The sequence below is a fragment of the Lepidochelys kempii genome, chromosome 16 (assembly GCF_965140285.1).
Source record: "Lepidochelys kempii isolate rLepKem1 chromosome 16, rLepKem1.hap1, whole genome shotgun sequence".
Classification (NCBI taxonomy): Eukaryota; Metazoa; Chordata; order Testudines; family Cheloniidae; genus Lepidochelys; species Lepidochelys kempii.
Window position 1 is genome coordinate 3,917,156 of NC_136395.1, and position 16,527 is coordinate 3,933,682.

Here is a 16,527-nt window from a genome sequence, read left to right on the forward strand (position 1 = left end):
TACATTGTAATGGAGGTCCTATGCATTGCTGTGGTCGTGTATAGGTGCAATTAACTTTATGCAACAATTGTAGGAGCTCTAGTTTGGCTCCTGTGGTACTAGGGGTGAAGGACTCCTATTTGTTTTGTAAACTTAGGCCTGGTCTACACTACGAGTTTAGGTCGAATTTAGCAGCGTTATCTTGATTTAACCCTGCACTCGTCCACACGACGAAGCCCTTTTTTTCGACTTAAAGGGCTCTTAAAATCGATTTCTTTACTCCACTCCCGACAAGGGGATTAGCGCTGAAATCAGCCTTGCCGGGTCGAATTTGGGGTACTGTGGATGCAAATCGATGGTATTGGCCTCCGGGAGCTATCCCAGAATGCTCAGTTATGACCGCTCTGGACAGCGCTCTCAACTCAGATGCACTGGCCAGGTATAGAGGAAAAGGCCTGTGAACTTTTGAATCTCATTTCCTGTGTGGCGAGCTCATCTGCACAGGTCACCATGCAGAGCTCATCATCATAGGAGTCCATGCAGTCCCAGAATCGCCGAAGAGCTCCAGCATGGACCGAACGGGAGGTACGGGATCTGATCACTGTATGGGGAGACGACTCAGTGCTGGCAGAACTCCGTTCGAAAAGACGAAATGCCAAAAAGTTTGAAAAAATCTCCAGTGGCATGAAGGACAGAAGCTATAACAGGGACCCGCAGCAGTGCCACGTGAAGATTAAGGAGCTGAGGCAAGCCTACCAATAAACCAGAGAGGCAAACGGTCACTCCGGTTCAGAGCCCCAGACATGCTGCTTCTATGATCAGCTGCATGCCATTCTAGGGGGTGCAGCCACCACTACCCCAGTCCTGTGCTTTGACTCCGTCCAAGGAGTGGGAAGCAAAACGGAAGTGGGTTTTGGGGGCGAGGAAGATGATGAGGAGGAGGTAGCTCACAGCAAGGAAGCGGGGAAACCGGTTTCCCCAACAGTCAGGATCTGTTTATCACCCTGGACCTGGACCCAGTACCCTCCGAACCCACCCAAGGTGGGCTCCTGGACCCTGAAGGCGGAGAAGGGACCTCTGGTGAGTGTACCTTTGTAAATATTATACATGGTTTAAAAGCAAGTGTGTTTAATGATTAATTTGCCCTGGCATTCGCGGCCAGTACAGCTAGTGGAAAAGTCTGTTAAGATGTCTGGGGATGGAGCGGAAATCCTCCAGGGACATCTCCATAAAGCTCTCCTGGATATACTCCCAAAGCCTTTGCAAAAGGTGTCTGGGGAGGGCAGCTTTATTTCCCTCCTCCATGATAGGACACTTTACTACGCCAGGCCAGTAGCACATAGTCGGGAATCATTGCAGAACAAAGCATTGCAGCATATGGTCCTGGTGTTTGCTGGCATTCAAACAACATCCGTTCTTTGTCTCTCTGTGTTACCCTCAGGAGAGTTTTCAGAGTAGCAGCCATGTTAGTCTGTATCCGCAAAAAGAAAAGGAGGACTTGTGGCACCTTAAAGACTAACCAATTTATTTGAGCATAAGCTTTCATGAGTCCACTGAATGCATCTGATGAAGTGAGCTGTAGCTCACGAAAGCTTATGCTCAAATAAATTTGTTAGTCTCTAAAGTGCCACAAGTACTCCTTTTCTTTTTCCTCAGGAGAGTGATATCATTCATGGTCACCTGGTTGAAATAGGGTGGTTTTAGTAAGCGGACACTCAGAGGTGCCTGTTCCTGCTGGGCTGTTTGCCTGTGGCTGAACAGAAATCTGCCCCGCTGTTAGCCACGAGGTGCGGGGAGGGGGAAGCCATTATCCCAGAGAATTGTGTGGGTGTGGGTGTTTAGTTGGGTTTCTGCTGCACGTGAACCCAGAAACCGCAGCCCCTCCTTTTAAATGGCCAACCCAATGTCTATTTCGTAGGGGAAATGAGGGCGCTGCTGTTTGAAACCATTCCCACATGTTATGAAGGTTAAAGAAGCCAAAAGACTGTGGCTTGCCATGGCTGCCTGCAAGTGGAAATCTGCTGCGTGAGTGATCTTTCACACCAAACCAGCAGACCCTCAATAAGAGGCAAAATGCAACCTTGTAATGAAAGCACATGTGCTATGTAATGTTAACAGCAAGGTTTACCGTGAAAGAGTCGACCCACTGTTCTATAAAATGTGTCTTTCTAACTACCACTCTCCCTTTTTTTCCCTCCACCAGCTGCATGTTTCTCCTTCCCAGAGGCTAACTAAGATTAGAAGGCAAAAAAACCGCACTTGTGATGAAATGTTCTTTGAACTCATACTGTCCTCCCACACTGACAGAGCACAGCAAAATATGTGGAGGCAGACAATCTCAGAGTGCAGGAAAATACAATATGACCGCGAGGAGAGGTGGCGGGCTGAAGATGGTTAGTGGCATCAGCTTGCTGAAAGAAGGCAGGAGTCAATGCTCAGGCTGCTGGAGGATCAAACTCATATGCTCCAGTGTATGGTTGAGCTGCAGGAAAGGCAGCAGGAGCACAGACTGCCGCTACAGCCCCTGTGGAACCAACCGCCCTCCTCCCCAAGTTCCATAGCTGCCTCCACCCAGACGCCCAAGAATGCGGTGGGGGGGCCTCCGGCCACCCAGCCACTCCACCCCAGAGGATTGCCCAAGCAACAGAAAGCTGGCATTCAATAAGTTTTAAAGTTTTAAACTTTTAAAGTGCTGTGTGGCCTTGTCCTTCCCTCCTCCACCACCCCTCCTGGGCTACTTTGGCAGTTATTCCCCTATTTGTGTGATGAATAAATAAAGAATGCATGAATGTGAAGCAACAATGACTTTATTGCCTCTGCAAGTGGTGATTGAAGTGGGGAGGGGAGGGTGCTTAGCTTACAGGAAATTAGAGTGAAACTGAGGGAGGGGGGGCGTTTCCATCAAGGAGAAACAAACAGAACTTTCACACCGTAGCCTGGCCATTCTTGAAACTGGTTTTCAAAGCTTCTCTGATGCGCACCACGCCCTCCTGTATTCTTCTAACTGCCCTGGTGTCTGGCTGTGCGTAATCGGCGGCCAGGCGATTTGCCTCAACCTTCCACCCCGCCATAAACGTCTCCTCCTTACTCTCACAGATATTGTGGAGAGCACAGCAAGCAATAATAACAGTGGGAATATTGGTTTCACTGAGGTCTAACCGAGTCAGTAAACTGCGCCAGCGCACTTTTAAATGCCCAAATGCACATTCTACCACCATTCTGCACTTGCTCAGCCTATAGTTGAGCAGCTCCAGACTACTGTCCAGGTTGCCTGTGTATGGCTTCATGAGCCATGGAATTAAGGGGTAGGCTGGGTCCCCAAGGATAAGTATAGGCACTTCAACATCCCCAACGGTTATTTTCTGGTATGGGAAGAAAGTCCCTTGCTGCAGCTGTTGAAACAGACCAGAGTTCCTGAAGATGCAAGCGTCATGTACCTTTCCCCGCCATCCCACGTTGATGTTGGTGAAACGTCCCTTGTGATCCACCAGTGCTTGCAGCACCATTGAAAAGTACCCCTTTCAGTTTATGTACTCACTGCCTTGGTGCTCCAGTGCCAAGATAGGGATATGGGTTCCGTCTATCGCCCCACCACAGTTAGGGAATCCCCATTGCAGCAAAACTATCCACTATGACCTGCACATTTCCCAGGGTCACTACGCTTGATATCAGCAGATCTTTGATTGCGTGGGCTACTTGCATCACAGCAGCCCCCACACTAGATTTGCCCGCTCCAAATTGAATCCCGACTGACCGGTAGCTGTCTGGCATTGCAAGCTTCCACAGGGCTGTTGCCACTTGCTTGTGAACTGTGAGGGCTGCTCTCATCTTGGTATTCTTGCGCTTCAGAGCAGGGGAAAGCAAGTCACAAAGTTCCATGAAAGTGCCCTTATGCATGCGAAAGTTTCGCAGCCACTGGGAATCGTCGCAGACCCGCAACACTGTGCGGTCCCACCAGTCTGTGCTTGTTTCCCGAGCCCAGAATCGGTGTTCCACGTCATGAACGTACCCAATTGACACCATGATGTGCACATTGCAGGGCCCTGTACTTTGTGAGAAGTCTATGTCCATGTCCTCATCATAGAATCATAGAATATCAGGGTTGGAAGGGAACTCAGGAGGTCCAGTCCAGCCCCCTGCTCCAAGCAGGACCAATCCCCAACTAAATCATCCCAGCCAGGGCTTTGTCAAGCCCGACCTTAAAAATATCTAAGGAAGGAGATTCCACCACCTCCCAGAGTAACACATTCCAGTGTTTCACCACCCTCCTAGTGAAAAAGTTTTTCCTAATATCCAACCTAAACCTCCCCCACTGCAACTTGAGATCATTACTCCTTGTTCTGTCATCAGCTACCACTGAGAACAGTGTAGATCCATCCTCCTTGGAACCCCCTTTCAGGTAGTTGAAAGCAGCTATCAAATCCCCCCTCATTCTTCTCTTCCGCAGACTAAACAATCCCAGTTCCCTCAGCCTCTCCTCATAAGTCATGTGTTCCAGTCCCCTAATCATTTTTGTTGCCCTCTGCTTGACTCTTTCCAATTTTTCCACCTCCTTCTTGTAGTGTGGGGCCCAAAACTGGACACAGTACTCCAGATGAGGCCTCACCAATGTTGAATAGAGGGGAACAATCACGTCTCTCGATCTGCTGGCCGTGCCCGTAAGTATACATCCCAAAATGCCATTGGCCTTCTTGGCAACAAGGGCACACTGTTGACTCATATCCAGCTTCTCATCCACTGTAACCCCTAGGTCCTTTTCTGCAGAACAGCTGCCGAGCCATTCGGTCCCTACTCTGTAGCGGTGCATGGGATTCTTCCGTCCTAAGTGCAGGACTCGGCACTTGTCCTTGTTGAACGTCATCAGATTTCCTTTGGCCCAATCCTCCAATTTGTCTAGGTCCCTCTGTATCCTGTCCCTACCCTCCAGCGTATCTACCACTCCTCCCAGTTTAGTGTCTTCTGCAAACTTGCTGAGGGTGCAATCCACGCCATCCTCCAGATCATTAATGAACATATTGAACAAAACTGGCCCGAGGCCCAACCCTTGGGGCACTCCACTTGATACCGGCTGCCAACTAGACATGGAGCCATTGATCACTACCCGTTGAGCCCGACAATCTAGCCAACTTTCTATCCACCTTACAGTCCATTCATCCAGCCCATACTTCTGTAACTTGCAGGCAAGAATACTGTGGGAGACCGTGTCAAAAGCTTTGCTAAAGTCAAGGAATAACACGTTCACTGCTTTCCCTTCATCCACGGAGCCAGTTATCTCATCATAGAAGGCAATTAGATTAGCCAAGCTTGACTTGCCCTTGGTGAATCCATGCTGACTGTTCCTGATCACTTTCCTTTCCTCTCCTCTCCTCTCCTCTCCTCTCCTCTCCTCTCCTCTAAGAGCTTCAGAATTGATTCCTTGAGGACCTGCTGCATGATTTTTCCACGGACTGAGATGAGGCTGACTGGCCTGTAGTTGCCAGGATCCTCCTCCTTCCCTTTTTTAAAGATGGGCACTACAGTAGCCTTTTTCAAGTCGTCCGGGACTTCCCCAGATCGCCATGAGTTTTCAAAGATAATGGCCAATGGCTCTGCAATCACATCCGCCAACTCCTTTAGCACTCTCGGATGTAGCGCATCCGGCCCCATGCATTTGTGCTCGTCCAGCTTTTCTAAATAGTCCCGAACCACTGCTTCGTTCACAGAGGGCTGGTCACCTCCTCCCCATTCTGTGCTGCCCAGTGCAGTAGTCTGGGAGCTGACCTTGTTTGTGAAGACAGAGGCAAAAAAAGCATTGAGTACATTAGCTTTTTCCACATCCTCTGTCACTAGGTTGCTCCCCTCATTCAGTAAGGGGCCCGCGCTTTCCTTGACTTTCTTCTTGTTGCTAACATACCTGAAGAAACCCTTCTTGTTACTCTTAACATCTTTTGCTAGCTGCAACTCCAGGTGTGGTTTGGCCTTCCTGATTTCACTCTTAGATCCCCAAGCAATATTTTTATACTCTTCCTTGGTCATTTGTCCAGCCTTCCACTTCTTGTAAGCTTCTTTTTTGTGTTTAAGATCAGCAAGGATTTCACTGTTAAGCCAAGCTGGTCGGCTGCCATATTTACTATTCTTTCTACACATTGGGATGGTTTGTCCCTGTAACCTCAATAAGGATTCTTTACAATACAGCCAGCTCTCCTGGACTCCTTTCCCCCCCATGTTATTCTCCCAGGGGATCCTGCCCATCAGTTCCTTGAGGGAGTCAGTCTGCTTTTCTGAAGTTCAGGGTCTGTATTCTGCTGCTCTCCTTTCTTCCCTGTGTCAGTATCCTGAACTCAACCAACTCATGGTCACTGCCTCCCAGGTTCCCATCCACTTTTGCTTCCCCTACTAATTCTTCCCCGTTTGTGACCAGCAGGTCAAGAAGAGCTCTGCCCCTAGTTGGTTCCTCCAGCACTTGCACCAGGAAATTGTCCCCTACGCTTTCCAAAAACTTCCTGGATTGTCTGTGTACCGCTATATTGCTCTTCCAACAGATATCAGGGTCATTGAAGTCTCCCATGAGAACCAGGGCATGCGATCTAGTAACTTCCATGAGTTGCCGGAAGAAAGCCTCGTCCACTTCATCCCCCTGGTCCGGTGGTCTATAGCAGACTCCCACCACGACATCACCCTTGTTGCTCACACTTCTAAACTTAATCCAGAGACACTCAGGTTTTTCTGCAGTTTCATACCAGAGCTCTGAGCAGTCATACTGCTCCCTTACATACAGTGCAACTCCCCCACTTTTTCTGCCCTGCCTGTCCTTCCTGAACAGTTTATACCCATCCATGACAGTACTCCAGTCATGTGAGTTATTCCACCAAGTCTCTGTTGTTCTAATCACATCATAATTCCTTGACTGTGCCAGGACTTCCAGTTCTCCCTGCTTGTTTCCCAGACTTCGTGCATTTGTGTATAGGCACTTGAGATAACTTGCTGATCGCCCCTCTTTCTCAGTATGAGGCAGGAGCCCTGCCTTCTCGCACTCTCCTGCTTGTGCTTCCTCCCGGTATCCCACTTCCCCACTTACCTGAGGGCTTTGGTCTTCTTGCCCCGGTGAACCTAGTTTAAAGCCCTCCTCACTAGGTTAGCCAGCCTGCTTGCGAAGATGCTCTTCCTTCTCTTCGTTAGGTGGAGCCCGTCTCTGCCTAGCACTCCTCCTTCTTCGAACACCATCCCATGGTCAAAGAATCCAAAGCCGCCTCTCCGACACCACCTGCATAGCCATTCGTTGACTTCCACGATTCGACAGTCTCTACACAGGCCTTTTCCTCCCCGGGGAGGATGGACGAGAAGACCACTTGCGCCTCAAACTCCTTTATCCTTCTTCCCAGAGCCGCGTAGTCCGCAGTGATCCACTCAAGGTCATTCTTGGCAGTATCATTGGTGCCCACGTGGAGAAGCAGGAAGGGGTAACGATCCGAGGGCTTGATGAGTCTCGGCAGTCTCTCCGTCACATCGTGAATCTTAGCTCCTGGCAAGTAGCAGACTTCTCGGTTTTCCCGGTCAGGGCGGCAGATAAATGACTCAGTCCCCCTGAGGAGAGAGTCCCCGACCACCACCACCCGCCTCCTTCTCTTGGGAGTGGTGGTCGTGGAACCCCCATCCCTGGGACAGAACATCTCATGCCTTCCAATCGGTGGAGTCTCCTTCTGTTCCCTTCCCTCAGATGTATCATCTAGTCAACTCTCCGCATTAGTACCTGTGGAGAGAACATGAAAACAGTTGCTTACCTGTATCTGCGTTGCTGGTACATGGACGCTCCCCGTTCTTCTTCTGGAGGTCACATGCTGCCAAATTTCTTCACCGTCCTCCTGTCCCCACTGCGCAGCCTGCTCTGAATCTTCAGAACATTGTGCCCCTAGATGCATATCCTGATGTCTGTCCAGGAAATCTTCAGTTTCTCTTGTGCAACGCAGGGTCGATACCTGTTGCTCCAGACCTTGAACCTTCTCTTCCAATATGGAGACCAGCTTGCACTTTGTACAGACAAAGTCACTTCTGTCCTGTGGAAGAAAGACAAACATGGCACATCCAGTGCAGGTCACAACAGCTGAACACCCCCCATCCATATTACCTTCCTTCTACGAGCTCACTCAGGAGTTGTAGTAACTACTCAGAGACTTAGGCAAGATGTAAGCCTCAGCAGGCTCTCCCCAGGCAAACTCCCAGGCAAGCTCCCTCTGTTAGCCGCTCTGCTGTTCACTGCTCAGCTGGTTCGCAGCTGACTGGCTCTTATACAGTCAGGTCCACTCAAGGCTCACCTGGAACAAAGCACTCCCTGTTCACGCTTTTCAAATCACTCTCGTCACTGTGCTGCAGTTGCCACCTCCTCGCCTGATTTCGCTTTTCTTGCAGGTTATGGTTCTGCATATCCTGCTGGATAACGCGCACGGTGTTTATAGTGCTCATAATTGCCGCGGTGATCTGAGCGGGCTCCATGTTCCCAGTGCTATGGCGTCCGCGCTGAAAAAAGGCGCGAAACGATTGTCTGCTGTTGCTCTGAGGGAGGGAGGGGTGACCGACAACTTGGCTTACAGGGAATTAAAATCAACAAAGGGGGTAGCTTTGCATCAGTGAAACAGAATGGCCCCCTCAAGAATAGAACTCAAAACTCTGGGTTTAGCAGGCCGTTGATTTCACAGAGGGAGGGAGGAGAAAATGAATACAAAACAAATCTGGTCTATTTCTTGTTTTGAGCCACTTCATCTATCTTTATACATCTTGCTGGCAGCAGATGGTGAAGTACGACTGCTGGCCATCGTCGTCTCCTGGCTGCTCAACAGAAGACGGTGCAGTAGGACTGCCGGCAGGAATGAATTGCCATGAGACGAAATTTAAAAGGGAAATTACCTGGCTGAGTCACTCCCATGTTTGCCCAGGTGCCCCGACCGACCTCACCGAGGTTGGCTAAAAGAGCACCCTGGAGTACGGCGACAATGGCTACCAGTCATACTGCACTGTCTGCTGCCAAAAGGCAATGAGCTGCTGCGGTGTAGTAATGCAGTACCGCGTCTGCCAGCACCCAGGAGACATACGGTGACGGTGAGCTGAGCAGGCTCCATGCTTGCTGTGGTATGGTGTCTGCACAGATAACCCAGGAAAAAAGGCGTGAAATGATTGTCTGCTGTTGCTTTCACGGAGGGAGGGAGCGAAGGAGGGAAGGGGGGGGCCTGACGATATGTACCCTGAACCACCCGCGACAATGTTTTGCCCCATCAGGCATTGGGATTTCTCCCCAGAATTCCAATGGGCAGCGGAGACTGCGGGAACTGTGGAATAGCTACCTACAGTGCAACACTCCGGAAGTCAACGGTTGCCCCGTTACTGTGGACGCACTCTGCCGACTAAATGCACTTAGAGCATTTGTGTGGGGGGACACACAATCAACTGTATAACGACGCTTTCTACGAAACCGACTTCTATAAATTTGACCTAATTTCGTAGTGTAGACATAGCCTTAGATTTCCAAGAGGCTCAGTCTTTCTCTGTTTATATTGGGCTTTTGGATGACTAGCTTTTCTCATAAAGCATGAGAATCCAATGCATTTGCCCACTTTCCTGACAAACACTGGATTAAAATGGAATAAATTCTATTCTTCCCCAATAATGAAACTTGCACTGGGAGTGGAAAGTGGGGAGGTTTGCGCTAATTCTTAGCTGCTGTGCAGGTTTGTTCCATAGTCTCTACAATCCACAGTGGCTCAAGGAGGAGTGCAGGGATAGAGCTGGTGATGAGCTATGAGGCATCAACTCTACCCAGAACTGTTTTGTACTGTAGTGTCAGGTTTGTGTCTGTTTCATTCTGGTTGGTCCCCTTACGAAACCCACACAGACTCCCTTTATTTGACCCTGGGTTGTGTCTAAGCCCTGAATCTGGATATGCCCCAGGACATGTTCACTATTTTTTGCGGGGTCGAGGAGGGAAAGGGAGATCTGTTAAAATTTTTTTTTTTTTTAAATTTGCTGTTGGCCAGAAAAGGGAGGAACTGCATTGGAAACTGAGACCTTCACTGCTTTATTATAATAATAATAATAATTAATAATTTAATGTTAAGAAAGCTTGTAATTCAAAAGCCCAGCATGAACAGAAGCTGACTGAGCCTCTGAATTCTGTTCATTTTGTTTTTTCTTTTGTAGGATTTTGCGTTTTAAGAAGGAGTCTCCAACTCTGCAACCAAAGGAGCCGCCTCCCTCCCTGCTGGAAGCCGATCTAACTGAATTTGATGTGAAGAATTCCCACTTGCCATCAGAAGTCCTGTACATGCTTAAAAATGTCAGGTAAGGTTGAAGTGAAAGATTGAGGCTTGGTCTTGATATGTGCTAAACTGGTGTAAATCAGCAGTAACTCCAGAGAAGTCACCAAGCTTTACGAGTGTGAAATCAGAATGAGGCCTTTTAAGTATGTGGCGTAAGGCTTTTCAGATGGGGAAAAAATAATACTGATTTGCAGTTGCCAAGAAGCATTAGGTAAGGAAAGGAAGAGGGTGGTCCAATGGACTAGGTTTTGGAGTAAAAATGCTGAGCTCTGCTAGGTGGAATAGATTTCTGTTAATGCTCTTTCTGTGCCCTTTGAAACTCTTTTTGCACTTTTTTTCTACATTGCTACGGAAATGTGTAACAAAGGGCAGTTGGACCATTTTAGTGTGTTCCGTGTCAGACTGACAGCTCTGCAGACTTGCCACGAGCAGCAGCACAAATGTACGCACCTTGCTCCGAGAGGGACTGGCTTGAGGGGAGGAGGAGAGTTCACTCTTCATGTTCACTCAGTCTGGCATCTGCATCTCTTTGCTGAGACAGTTAAAGGAGCCAGTTGCCTCCAATTATTTTGCTTGTTATATTTTTTGAGAGGTAATGATAGAAGGTTAGGGTTGGAAGAGAGCTCAAGAGGTCATCTAGTCCAACCCTCTGCTCAAAGCAGGACCGATCCCCAACTAAATCATCCCAGCCAGGGCTTTGTCAAGCTGGGCCTTAAAAACCTTTAAGGATTGAAATTCCACCACCTCCCTAGGTAACCCATTCCAGTGCTTCACCACCCTCCTAGTGAAAAAGTTTTTCCTAATATCCTAGACCTCCCCCACTGCAACTTGAGACCATTACTCCTTGTTCTGTCATCTGGTACCACTGAGAACAGTGGACTTCAGTCCATTAACAGCTAACCTGAGCTAATCCTTTCACTTTATGTAAGTGACTAAACAACCTATGCATCTTTTGTCTCCTCTCTGTAGGTTTGTGGATGTTTTCATGTTTTAAAAAACTTTTCCACCATGCCCTTGAAGACTAAATTATAGCAGAGTCTCTGCCTTCCTTGGCCATCTAATAGAGTTACTGTTTGTCACCTAGGCTTTTATCTATGGACAGGTGGCACAATTAGTATGTATTATTCTTGACACATTTTATGGGTCAGTTAAATTCCACTGAAACATGAATTTGTCACGGGAGAATTTTTTTTTTTTTAAATCTAAATTTAGGGAGATACCTAGAGAGCCCTTTTCAGTGCTGTGTACTGACAGGAAATGAGGGTAGAGACTGGTGTTTCTGCTTTTGCCTGTGTGATCTTGGTTGTGATGAGAGCCTGCTTGCATGTTCCCTGAAAGGGGTGCTTATCCCAAACTCCCAAATACTCCTGTGAAACTGGCATTTTCCTCCCCCTCTATTCTGACATTTTTCTGGTGAGTTCGCTGTTCTAGTTACATTAGTGAACAGAGGAGTTTTCCGGGTGATTTTCTTCAAGTGTGTGGCTATGTTCCAGGCTTCTAGGGTCACCCAATGAAATTAATAGGCAGCAGGTTTAAAAGAAACAAAAGGAAGTACTTCTTCACACAATGCACAGCCAACCTGTGGAACTCCATGCCAGAGGCTGTTGTGAAGGCCAAGACTGTAACAGGGTTTAAAAAAAGAACTAGATATATTCATGGAGGATAGGCCCCTCAGTGGCTATTAGGCAAGGATGAAAAACAATGATCTGAAGTGTCCCGAGTCTCTGTTTGCTGGAAGCTGGGAATGGGCAACAGGGGATGGATCACTTGATGACTACCTCTTCTGTTGTTCATTCCCTCTGAGGCATCTGGGATTGGTCACTGTCGGAAGACAGGATACTGGGCTAGATGGACCATTGGTATGACCCAGTATGACCCTTCTGATGATCTTCTCCACATTCCCACCTTCGAAGGCCACACATCAACTTTTGGCTGAGGAGGGCAGGTTGTGGATGACTTTTAGCCCATCAGCATCACTCAAAGTGCTGACCAGAGGGCCTTGCTGGAAAGCAATCCCAAATCTTTTCATCCCTGCAAGGATCACACAGTGCTCCTGCTCTTCTGGCTCAGAGAGTTCTGTCCTTCATGTGGCTGCATATGGCATGGGACTTCCAGGTTCCCTCATGGATTCCCACAGTATTGGTACCATGAGGCTTTGCTAGTTTATGGAGGGCTCTCATGCACCACGGCATCTGCAGGTTTCCTTTTGCAGCAGAGACGGTGTCACTGATCCTTTTCTTTCCTGCAGGGTTCTTGGCCATTTTGAGAAGCCTCTCTTCCTGGAGCTGTGCAAGCACATGTTCTTTGTGCAGCTGCATGAAGGCGAATACATCTTCCGTCCTGGGCAGCTGGATAACAGCATCTATGTCGTGCAGGATGGCAAGCTAGACGTTTGCGTTCAAGAAAGTGTAAGAATAAGCCCAGCCACTGACTCCTTTTTTCATAAATCTCTTATTAGAATGGCATATGGCTAGAGATCAACATCTCTGTCATGTGATGACTTGGAACAGGCTGTGTTCGCCCCTGTAAGGCGAGTGTTAAACTTTCTGTCAGACTGTGACTCATTAGGCCAGTGGTTCTCAATAAGGAGTACATGTAGCCCTGGGGATACTCAGAGGTCTTCCAGGGGATACATGAACTCATCTAGATATTTGCCTAGTTTTACAACAGGCTACATAAAAAGCAGTAACGAAGTCAGTATGAACTAAAATTTCATACAGACAATCACTTGTTTATACTGCTTTATAGACTATACACTGAAATGTATAGTAAGCAATTTTCAGTAATAGTGGGCTGTGACACTTTTGTATTTTTATGTCTGATCTTGTAACCAAGTAGTTTTTAAGTGAGGTGTAACTTGGGGATATGGAAGACAAATCGGACTCATAAAAAGGGCCATACTGGGTCAGACCAAAGGTCCATCTGGCCCAGTATCCCATCTTCCAACAGTAACCAATGCCAGGTGCCCTAGGGGGAATGAACAGAACAGGTAATCATCAAGTGATCCATCCCCTGTCGCCCATTCCCAGCTTCTGGCAAACAGGCTAGGGACAACATCCCTGCCCGTCCTGGCTAATAGTCAATGACCATCCTGGCTAATAGCAATACTCCTGAAAGGGGTACAGTAATCTGGAAAGATTGAGAGCCAGTGCATTAGGCAACATGGTCATCAACAACGAGGAGTCTGGTGGCACTTTAAAGACTAACAGATTTATTTGGTCATAAGGTTTCGTGGATAAAAAACCCCCACATCTTCAGATGCATGGAGTAAAAATTGCAGATACAGGATGGTGTTTTCAGGAAGATCACCGATGCATTGTAGTTTCCTCAGGAAGTCGGTGGTGTCTCGAAGATAGGTAAGTACTTGGCACCATGCAAGGCACTGAATTTAGCCGTATGAAGTGGAAATCCATCAACTTAATGAAAAAACTCACACAGATACAGACAGACCTCCTCTTCCCCTCCAAGTGCAAACAGATGGACATCATACCAAATGGACTGAAGGTAAAAAATCCATTGCAATTGACATACTACACTGACTAACACACACTCTCAAAGAAACTGAGGAACCACCTGATCAGCATCCTGTACAGCAAACAGGAGATCAAGAATGAGCTCTCAAAACTGGAGACTCTCATATAAAACATCATTCTGGCCACCATGGATGTAGAAGCTCTTTACACCAACATTCCACATGTGGGAGGACTACAAGCTGTCAGGAACAGTATCCCTGATGAGGCCACGGCACACCTCATGACTGAGCTTTGTGACTTTGTCCTCACCCACAACCATTTCAGATTTGGGGAAAACCTATACCTTCAAGTCAGCGGCACTGCTATGGGTACCCGCATGGCCCCACAGCATGCCAACATTTTTATGGCTGACTTAGAACAATGCTTCCTCAGCTCTCGTCCCCGAGCACTTCTCTACTTGCGCTACATTGATGACATCTTCATCATATGGACCCACGGGAAGGAGGCCCTTGAAGAATTCCACCTGGATTTCAACAATTTCCACCCCACCATCAACCTCAACCTGGACCAGTCAACACAAGAGATCCATTTTGTGGACACTACAGTGCAAGTAAGTGATGGTCACATAAACACCATCCTATACTGGAAACCTACTGACTGCTATACTTACCTACATGCCTCCAGCTTCTATGCAGGAAAGATCAGGAACAGCCAGCATGGATTCACCAAGGGAAGGTCATGCCTGACTAATCTAATCGCCTTTTATGATGAGATTACTGGTTCTGTGGATGAAGGGAAAGCAGTGGATGTATTGTTTCTTGACTTTAGCAAAGCTTTTGACACGGTCTCCCATAGTATTCTTGTCAGCAAGTTAAGGAAGTATGGGCTGGATGAATGCACTATAAGGTGGGTAGAAAGCTGGCTAGATTGTCGGGCTCAACGGGTAGTGATCAATGGCTCCATGTCTAGTTGGCAGCCGGTATCAAGTGGAGTACCCCAAGGGTCGGTCCTGGGGCCGGTTTTGTTCAATATCTTCATAAATGATCTGGAGGATGGTGTGGATTGCACTCTCAGCAAATTTGCGGATGATACTAAACTGGGAGGAGTGGTAGATACGCTGGAGGGGAGGGATAGGATACAGAAGGACCTAGACAAATTGGAGGATTGAGCCAAAAGGAATCTGATGAGGTTCAATAAGGATAAGTGCAGGGTCCTGCACTTAGGACGGAAGAACCCAATGCACAGCTACAGACTAGGGACCGAATGGCTAGGCAGCAGTTCTGCGGAAAAGGACCTAGGGGTGACAGTGGACGAGAAGCTGGATATGAGTCAGCAGTGTGCCCTTGTTGCCAAGAAGGCCAATGGCATTTTGGGATGTATAAGTAGGGGCATAGCGAGCAGATCGAGGGACGTGATCGTTCTCCTCTATTCGACATTGGTGAGGCCTCATCTGGAGTAGTGTGTCCAGTTATGGGCCCCGCACTTCAAGAAGGATGTGGATAAATTGGAGAGAGTCCAGCGAAGGGCAACAAAAATGATTAGGGGACTGGAACACATGAGTTATGAGGAGAGGCTGAGGGAGCTGGGATTGTTTAGCCTGCAGAAGAGAAGAATGACGGGGGATTTGATAGCTGCTTTCAACTACCTGAAAGGGGGTTCCAAAGAATCATAGAATCATAGAATATCAGGGTTGGAAGGGACCCCAGAAGGTCATCTAGTCCAACCCCCTGCTCAAAGCGGGACCAATTCCCAGTTAAATCATCCCAGCCAGGGCTTTGTCAAGCCTGACCTTAAAAACCTCTAAGGAAGGAGATTCTACCACCTCCCTAGGTAACTCATTCCAGTGTTTCACCACCCTCTTAGTGAAAAAGTTTTTCCTAATATCCAATCTAAACCTCCCCCACTGCAACTTGAGACCATTACTCCTCGTTCTGTCATCTGCTACCATTGAGAACAGTCTAGAGCCATCCTCTTTGGAACCCCCTTTCAGGTAAGAGGATGGCTCTAGACTGTTCTCAATGGTAGCAGATGACAGAACGAGGAGTAATGGTCTCAAGTTGCAGTGGGGGAGGTTTAAATTGGATATTAGGAAAAACTTTTTCACTAAGAGGGTGGTGAAACACTGGAATGTGTTACCTAGGGAGGTGGTAGAATCTCCTTCCTTAGAGGTTTTTAAGGTCAGGCTTGACAAAGCCCTGGCTGGGATGATTTAACTGGGAATTGGTCCTGCTTTGAGCAGGGGGTTGGACTAGATGACCTTCTGGGGTCCCTTCCAACCTTGATATTCTATGATTCTATGATCACATGATCCATTGTCTACAGCCAAGCCCTAAGATTTAACCCCATTTGCTCCAGTCCCTCAGACAGAGACAAACACCTACAAGATCTTTATCAAGCATTCTTAAAACTACAATACCCACCTGGGGAAATGAGGAAACAGAATGACAGAGTGAGATAGGTACTCAGAAGTCACCTACTACAGGAGAGGCCCAACAAGGAAAGTAACAGAACACCACTGGCCATCATGTACAGCTCTCAGCTAAAGCCTCTCCAGCACATCATCAACGATCTGCAACCTGTCCTGGAAAACGACCCCCCACTCTCACAAGCCTTGGGAGGCAGGTCAGTTCTCGCTTACAGACAGCCCCCCAATCTGAAGCAAATACTCACCAGCAACTACACACCACATCACAAAAACATTAACCCAGGAGCCCATTCCTGTAACAATCCCCGTTGCCTGTTCTGTCCCCATATCTACTCTAGTGACACCATCATAGGACCGAACCACA

At 47.9% G+C, this 16,527-nt stretch overlaps 1 protein-coding gene and 1 long non-coding RNA gene across 14 annotated transcripts in view; both read left to right on the forward strand.

Annotated features, from left to right (window-relative positions):
- PNPLA7 (patatin like domain 7, lysophospholipase) overlaps window positions 1-16,527 on the forward strand; it is a 443,243-nt gene that overhangs the window by 39,921 nt on the left and 386,795 nt on the right. For all 13 annotated transcript variants that reach the window (XR_012155226.2, XR_012155225.2, XM_073314045.2 and 10 more), the window contains 2 exons: window positions 10,147-10,287; window positions 12,514-12,673. Coding sequence is in view for 11 of the 13 variants with exons in the window: in XM_073314045.2 (XP_073170146.1) it covers window positions 10,147-10,287; window positions 12,514-12,673 (301 nt within the window). In the remaining 2 variants the exon portion in view is untranslated. The remainder of the gene's footprint in view (window positions 1-10,146; window positions 10,288-12,513; window positions 12,674-16,527) is intronic.
- Window positions 5-3,154, forward strand: LOC140899142 (uncharacterized). Its single transcript, XR_012155233.2, has 2 exons — window positions 5-1,059; window positions 2,183-3,154. It is a non-coding gene; the product is annotated as an uncharacterized LOC140899142 (long non-coding RNA).